This window comes from Oratosquilla oratoria, chromosome 42, assembly GCF_046742065.1.
Source record: "Oratosquilla oratoria isolate Oo_2021 chromosome 42, ASM4674206v1, whole genome shotgun sequence".
In the NCBI taxonomy this organism is placed as follows: Eukaryota; Metazoa; Arthropoda; class Malacostraca; order Stomatopoda; family Squillidae; genus Oratosquilla; species Oratosquilla oratoria.
The window spans coordinates 243,606-252,500 of NC_134818.1; the positions used below are offsets into that span (position 1 = coordinate 243,606).

The following is an 8,895-nucleotide window of genomic DNA, read 5'->3' on the forward strand; positions in this document are numbered from 1 at the left end:
TTTTTAGATCATATTTCCTACAAACTATTTAAGCTACAAAGTAATAAGGGACCAACGCACAACATGAGTCATATACCGGTACATGTTGTTCCGACTTTTTCTTAGTTGTGTCCTGATTGATGCCTAAACTGACACTTAATTTAGTGACAAATCAACAGATTTCCCAGCGGTGGCTCTAGTCAATGAAAAATACTTCTCCATGTAACCTCGTTCACATGATACTAAGTAATTAATTGCAGTTATTTCATTGGTTTATTTTTTACCAACATTAATTATCGTAGTCTATGCAAATATTTGGGATCCGTAAAACAGTACTGGTACCAACATCATGAATGTTGGCCGTTTTAGCTCACCCGGAATATGCTAGATCAGGGCCGAGATTGACAGTTCTATTGCCAACCTAGCCTACACTAAACACCCTCTTGCGAGAGTTTGTTAAACTAAACGTCACTTCAGTAAAGACACTTATGAACCGAAACATAGTTTGTTGCTGCATGGCGATAAAAACTTGTACACGGTGATAAAAACTTGTACACGGTGATAAAAACTTGTAAGATGAATTATTCCCTCAGGATAGTAAATTACAATTTTTCTGTAAAAATCCAAAAATTTTCATGTACATTTTGTATTCAATAAACTTTTCATGGCTCAAATTTCCCACAAAACAATGGACCAATGCATGCAGGAGTTGCATACATGCAGTTCACGAGCTTTAGCCACCAGTGACTTTTCCTGGCATGCTCGTTATACGTCGGTGCGCGCTATCTGTGTACTGAGGTAACAAAGTGCATGGGTGCGCATTATAACCCGATGCGCATTTTAAGCCGGAAAATATGGTACTAATTCTCTTTAACTCTGACAAATAATTAACACAAAACACGTGATCAGACCAGTTCACAATATCCGGTGGTAACTCATGTACAACTACAAAAAATATATATAATCAAGGCACAGACGCTGTCATCATCCTGTACCCACTCATGCCTCATGATGCCTACATAGGAGTCATCATACTGAAGTGGTCATGAGTCTTTCAATCGTTGAAAATGAGTTCCTATCTGACTGAGAATTTGAATCCCTTACCACTATTTGATGGACTAAGGATTGCCCTAAGTCTCTCTTGGGGATCCCACATAACTGACTACAGTCACTGGGCAGCCCCATAAGTCACTCAGGGAAGAAATACTGTTGTTGTCTAGGAATTGTGGTGGTTGCATCTTGAGCAGTTTCATTCTGTGGTCAGGTCTATTTTGTATTGATACTGTTTTAACGCTGGGTGATGTCCTGAAAGCAGGCATGCTAGTATGGTTTTTACTTCTCTTCAGAGGGATTTTTCTGTGGGGTTGATGTCTGGAGGATGTTGGTGCAGTGTTGAGATTGGTCTGTCTTAGAGAGCTTGTTTAGTGATTTGAACCTGAGGAACTTCTTTTGCAATATTTTTCCAGTTAAAAACCACCCAAGGCACAGGGTCAAACTATACACAAAGTAGAACAAACATTTATTATATTCTAATGATTAAAAACTGCAGTGGCAAGAAAATAACATATATATATAAAATTCAAATACAATATTCCAAAGGTGCAACCACATACATGAAAAATTCATCATTCACACTTTTACCAAAATATATCAAACATTTTGCATAGTCAGTGATTTTAATTTATTAGATAAAACATTCTATAAAGCTCACAGAGTAGTGCATCAGGTTAATTAGCAAGAAAAATAAATCAATTCTCAACACATTTTGCAGTGACTCAAAGAAGACATCAAAGAAAAATTAGAAAATTCTAATGTTGGTGTACAGTATAACCAATTCATAACTAATATGAGCTGGTACTTTCTGTATAATATACACTAAATCATATATGCATGTGTATTGGTATAGCAGTATGTAATACATACATACATACAAACATATATACTGTTGACAAGTTATAAAGTGAGAGATAAAGTCATTATTGAATGCAAAGGAAGAGAGATATTTAGGAAATTTAATAAGATATGTTACCAGAAAACCACATGATGAGAATAAATGAGACTTATGAATTACTAATAAAGAAATGTAGTATCTAATAACATGGATGAGGGCATAATAAACAAAATAAATGAAAGTCTGATTCACCCCAGACTGGAATGTATAGCAGTGGTGTGATCACTATACCAAAAGAAAAATATAAAGAGAGAATACAAACAGCAGCAACCAAAGTGATCACAAGACTCGCTGGTAGGATATATCAGAGAGATTAGACTACTGGGTGTTCCCATTTTAGAAGTGTGAAGAGAGGTGATATGATAATGGTATTTAAAACAGAAAAGGAATAGAAAAAATAGAAAGGGTCTGCTAGTATGGGGTGCAAAAACAAAAAGAGGTCATTGTAAAGAATTATGAAAAATTTAAAAGATGCTAACAAGTGTAACTTTTTACACAGATGCGTTCACTTGTGGAATAAGTTTGAAGAAAATATGATCTGGGGAGCCTGGGTGTGGTAGAAACTGTGGATTGTGGCTGTACCTCACAGTCGACCTATGCGGAAATTGAAGCATATTGGAGGACTGAGAAGGAAACTACTAGAATGGATGAAGTATTCTTTTTGAAAGGGAAGATACATGAGGGTAGTAGTAAAAGATGTCAAGATGGGGAGCAGTAATAAGTGGATTTCCACATAATTGACTGCTTGCACCAATAAGTTTGTTGTCTATTTCAATGACAAACTATGCCAACATGTCTGCAATTGATGCAAAAATCACGAGAAGAGTGAAAAATGTGGACAGTAGACTTTTGCAAAAAGATCTAGGCATTATTTTGGCATGGAGCCAAAAATGGCAAATGAAGTTCAATACCAAAAATGCAAAGTACTGGGAATGAGCAATAAGCAATAGCAGCAAAGGACCTTCCTTGGGAAAAGAAACCGTTACAAAAGGGGTGAGTGGAGAATTGTTGAGTATGGATGATGCTGTGATGTATGGAAGGGAGGGGGGGGGATATGTGTGAATAATATTTTAATGCAGCCCAAAGGGATTTCTCCCTGTTTTCTCTTTGTCTGCATGAAGGGATGGAGAGGGGGTCGCTGATTAAATGAGGTGGCTTTGCTGTGGATGTGCTGTGTCTCACTGCATTACTTCTGACCCAGAGCAGTGGGTGAGATGCAGGGATGACCCATCATACAGGAGGAGCCAAGAAAAGAAAGAGGGACGGATGGTGAATGGGAGTGGAGTATGTGGGGATGAAATGGTTGGGAGTGGATTTATGCCTTTGATTTTGGCTACCTCCCTTGTAAGTGGGAAAAAGCGCTTGGTATACGTATGTATGTATGTATGTGTGTATAAGTATATATATATATATATATATATATATATATATATATATATATATATATATATATATATATATATTGTTCATATGCTATAAAATTTGCTTAGACACATGCATATACATATACATGTATGGAAACCTAATATGTATATGTAAATGATTAATAAATAATCTATATAAAGCTGTTAAGCTGACAATAAAAAATATAATTCTTTCAGATCGTCATTAGCTAGTTACATGCAAACATCCTATTCAATTACACGGTGATACTTTGTGTCTGCAAATGCACATAATGAGATGATTTGACACATACTTCATATATACATGAATATTCTGTCTAATGATCAGTTACTCCTATAGTGGCTGGTCCATCTACTGTTGGTGCTTCAGTCAGACTTGTAGCAAGAAGAGGATTGCCAGTGGTAGGCGTAAGTAGAGGGTTTGGTGAGTTGATTAATTCTACGGGTGGCAGCACTTCACCTTTAGTTTCAGTAGCACTCTGACGAAAGTATCGGCACGTGACAAAGTTTACAAGCGTACCTATACACCTATGTAGGAGTCCTGTTTGGGGTAAAAGAAGAAATAGTAAATGGGAAATAAAATTAAATGAAAAAGCATCATATAATTTTCTATATGAACATGCAGGAAGCTGAGCAACACAGAATATAGTTTTATCAGATCTGGAGGAAGAAGACAATATTTTGTGTTTGGTATCTTCTGCAATCAATCAATGAGTCAATTATTGCCTCGAGTTTCACTGACTGGGAAACAGTTCTTAGGCCCTCACACATATTTCTTTGGAAAGAAACCCTGGATTGATGTCTGGTTTATATTAGAGTGGAACTGTTTCTTTGTCATTGACTGAAAGTAGTGGGAAGGGAGGAGTCACTGGCTGTCAGCTCTTGTGTTGAAAGGTAGAGGAAATATACACTAAGTTGATAAAGAGAAATATTGAACCCACTCCAGAGACCAAGTGTTAGCTTCCCTCAGTGATGCACCTCTAAAAGGAGGTGAGGAAGTTGACAGGGTTTGAAGATAGGAAGTAGGGAGATGAATTTCTCTGAAGTTCTTTTTGCAGGACCATCTCATGCAGGTACACATTGTTGGTCCCTTCCAAGGTGTATTTATGTTAAAACAGGAACATACACCATCCTTGGAACAGAACTAAATATGGAGGCTTCATGGGGTTTCTTGAAAATATCTTGGAAATCTACATCAAGTCATAAGTATATTAGAAGGTTTCATGGTACCCAAATTGATCAAATAAATTTCTCACCTGAACATGTAAAAACTCCTCCAACTATTCCCAAAATCCGTGTGAAAAACTGAAGAAAAGGTTCATGTTCTTCCCGAACCTCCACTTTCAAAGAAGACACATCATACTTAAAGAATATTCCAGGAGTACCATGGGATCCCTGAAAGAATAAAACAAAGGTTACCTTATTTATATGTACAGTTGTGGACTAAAGTTCTGCAACCAATAGCACATCCACTCCCATCAAAGTGAGGTGTTTATCAATTATGCCAATGGATAGCTTTACCACACAAGCCAACTCAATCACAGAATTGGACCACACATGTACTCCCTCATCCCCCATTCCCCATCCACTCCCTTCTATGCATCACAGCCACATCCATACTTAACCATTCTCCACTCACCCCTATGTTCTGTCTTCTTTCCTTCCTCAACAGACATCACCCACTTTCCCAATGCCCCTTTTACCCCATCCATCCATCTCATCCTTGGTCACCCCCTCATGTTCACTCCTTCCACCTCTGCCTTACATACCACTTTTACTAATCTTTCTTCACTCATTACTTCCATATGTCCAAACCATCTCAATACTCTTTCATCAACCCTATCTCCCAACTTCCTTTCCACCCCCACTCTCCTCCTCATCTCCTTATTTCTCACTTTATCCAGCTTAGTAATCCCTACCATATTTCTCAGGCATTTCATCTCAAACACATTCAAACTCTTCCTCTCATTGTAAGAGGCTGGTAGACAGATGTGGGTAGAAAGTGAAGTAGATGGCGAGGGCTGCATTTTCATGAGTTGGGTGTTTGGTAAACAATAGTTTGTAAGCAAGCAGTTGTATAAATTCAATCTCCGCCTAGAGTCATTAAAATGGCCAAGAGCCTGTATGATGTGTTTTGCTGACTGCTTGTAATCTAAGTGAGTTATGCAATGATTCAAGGCTGCTTTAGTAAACAATATTGCATATAAACTTGTAACAACGAATCTGATTGGGGAAAGGGTGTAGGAGGAAATTCAATTGGTTCACGATCAGAAGATCACACCCCTTTGGGGAGGATCTTAAATATAAAGTTAAAGATCATTGGACTAAAGAAATCACTATATCATTGCAAAGCTCAACTAGAACCTGTCTTGCATTTTCTCTGGGGATTTAGAGATTGTATCTGGAGAAGCACACAGTGTAGCCAGTATTCAAAAAAGAAAAGAAAATCTACAAACATTTCATTCTCCCTTGTCTGAAGTACATTATATAGAAATTGAAAAGAGGAATACTTGTAGGTACAGGGCCTATCGACTAAAAATCTGTAAATTAGTACAGAAAAAGAAGTGACAAGAGAAAGGTGGGTGAAAGTAAAGAAAGAGGAAGCGACTAAAGACAGAAATGAAAATTAAAGACATATGAAACAAAAGTAAGCATGCAAAAGTGGCAGCTTAGACTCGTCCTCTCTTATGTTTCATGTTTCTGCCCCATACAATCTCCTCTTAGCATCTATTTCCAAATGTCTATTTCTCATTACACTTTTTAATCCCCAATGACATATACTTGGCTTCTCTCAATCTACATTCTACCTCCACCTCTTCTACTCCCTTTCCTGCCACATCTGCACCCAAGTATCTAAAGCTACCCACTTCCTCCAGCCTCTCTCCCTTAATACTCACTTCCAATTTGCTACCATTTTATCACGTTACTTTTACCCACATTTATCTTCCACTTGCTTCTTTCACACACATTCCCAAACTCAGTCACTAACTTCCTCAATCCTTCCTCTGCTCCTGCTACAAGTGCAGTATCATCAGCAAACAACCACTGTCTTATCTTCTATTTTTCTCCATTTTCTTTAACCATTACCCTTGCGTTTACCTCTCACACCCCACCCCATCTAAGTATAAATTGAACAGCCAAGGCAACATAACACATCCCTGAGAAAGTCCCACCTTTATTTCAAACCACTCACTCTTTCCATTTCTAATTCTAACACAGGCTCTACTACTCTCATAAAAACTCCTGACAGCTCTTAACAGCTTTCCTCCTATCACATATATCTGCAATACCTCCCATAGTGCCTTTCTGTTATAAGCCTTTTCCAAATCCATAAAGGCCCAAAAAACATCCTTATCTTTTCCTAAAGCTTTCTCACATATCTGCCTTTAACACATAAATCTTATCCATACAACCCCTACCTGTCCTAAAACCACTCTGTTCCTCACCAATTACTCCCTTTGTTCCTCTCCTAATCATCTCAATCATAACCTTCCTATAAGCCTTCCCAACTACACTTAACAAACTGACCCCTCTGAAACTACTACACTCACACTTGTTCCCTTTTCCCTTGTAAAGCAGAACTATACAGACACTTCTCCAGTCCTACAGCACTTTACCCTCTTTTAACTAAACATTAAACCTCACCAGCCAGTCCATCATCATTGTACCTCCCTTTTTAAGACACTCTGCATGACACTCATCTAATCCAGGAGCCTTAATTGTTCTTATCATTTTAATAACTGCTTTCACTTCATCTTTCCTTATTTCTCCTCCATTTTCCTCATTTGTCACTATTATTTTCATAGCACTTCTCACTGCAACTACCTTTCTTTCCCAATCCTCCTTCACATTTAGCAGCTCCCTAAAATACTCTGCCCACCTTCCTCTTCCATTATCATCTCTCTATCTGCACCTTTTACCTTTTCTCCTCTACTTGAGTTGACTCCCCTTCCTCTCTTAATTTCCTTCCAAAAAATCTTTTTATTACTTTCAAAATTTTCTGTAATACTCTTACCCTAGAACATTTTTTTAATTTCAAAATCTTCTGTCATACTCTTACCTCAGAACTCAACTTGGTGAATACAAATATATACACAGTGGTATATGTACAGGTACTAGAATTTTCAAGAATATATTTCCAAAATGAAAAACATTACTTACATTATCGTGGCTGATTTCTCGTGACTGTTCAGCAACTGAATACTGGAAGGTGTTCCCTCTATGGCTATAGGTACTGACTTTAGTTGGGACAACTATCACAAAGTACTGGTATGTCATCATATCTGACGAGCAAAAGAAAAAATATATAATAAAAAGCAAATATAATAAAATACACATGATATTAGAAGTTCTGGATAAGTTCAGAAAGCAGGTAATTTCAAAAGTTTAATATCTACTTGCTACCTCTTTGCACAATACATTATCAACCTCACCTCCACCTGGAGATGTAATAATATCAAGGAGGTTTTAGTCTTTAGACCAAGCCAATGATACATAGGTATCTCTCAGGTGTTGCAGTGTTCAAATAACAAGCAGTTGCACTGTGCAGCAAGAAGAGGATGCCAGGGGTTGGCACCTGGGCCCTGGACTGGACCAGAGAGTAACTCTTTATAGCCACACATAATTCTAAACTATATCCATGGCTTTTCATACAACCAGGTCAGTACACCACCTGCCCTCTTACTTCTCCTGTTAGCTTTCGTCACAGAAACAAACCCAAACCCTAACACTTGCCCCACATGTACTAAACTCATTAACTGGACACACATATCCATCAAATGCAGCACATGTCACCACTGGCTTCCCTTAAAATGTAAGGCATTTACAAATACAAACCAATACATAAAAAACTGAAGCCGTAACCAACACATGACAACATTCACAATATCACATAAACACATCCTTACCATACTACAGATGACCATAAATGAACTCTTTAACAAACACACAGAACTGCTTCACTTCCTACATAAACATAACATACATATAGCACTTATACAAGAAACAATACTGACACCGCAAATAACAATACCATCATTCACAGATTGAATAATAAGAGAACACAACACAAGACAAACAAGGACTCATAACACTTCTCCAACAAAAGGTGGACTCGTACCCTTCTCCAACAAAAAAGATATACCAGGCAATCCCCACTGAAATAATCGCACTCCAAACACAAATAAAGAAAACAACCCACATTACCACAAATATACATATCCCACCAACCTCAAACCCACAAGGTTACATTCCTCAACTCCAACCACTGATTTCAATAACAAACTACAAACTGGCAGGTGATCTGAATACTTATAATCCAATCTGGCTTAACAAACAAAGAGCAGACTGAAGTGGACACAAAATTCTTGAACAGCTCCCCAATTTAAACATAATTGACTTCAGCAACAACCCCACTAGAAAACCTCTCCAATACAATCAATAACCAGCATTCCCATGACATAACTATGTGTTCACCCTCCCTGCAAACTTGAACTACATGGTAAACCATTCAAGATCTATCATTTGATCACTTCCCAATAAAGATTACTATAGAACTGGAAG

At 37.7% G+C, this 8,895-nt stretch overlaps 1 protein-coding gene across 3 annotated transcripts in view; it reads right to left on the reverse strand.

Moving 5' to 3' along the window:
- Window positions 1-1,492: 1,492 nt before the first annotated feature.
- LOC143021476 (endoplasmic reticulum-Golgi intermediate compartment protein 2) overlaps window positions 1,493-8,895 on the reverse strand; it is a 29,038-nt gene continuing 21,635 nt past the window's right edge. For all 3 annotated transcript variants that reach the window (XM_076179012.1, XM_076179011.1, XM_076179013.1), the window contains 3 exons: window positions 7,495-7,616; window positions 4,590-4,728; window positions 1,493-3,874 (listed from right to left, as the gene is read on the reverse strand). In XM_076179012.1, the coding sequence (XP_076035127.1) occupies window positions 3,651-3,874; window positions 4,590-4,728; window positions 7,495-7,616 (485 nt within the window). In that variant the 3' untranslated portion in view covers window positions 1,493-3,650. The remainder of the gene's footprint in view (window positions 3,875-4,589; window positions 4,729-7,494; window positions 7,617-8,895) is intronic.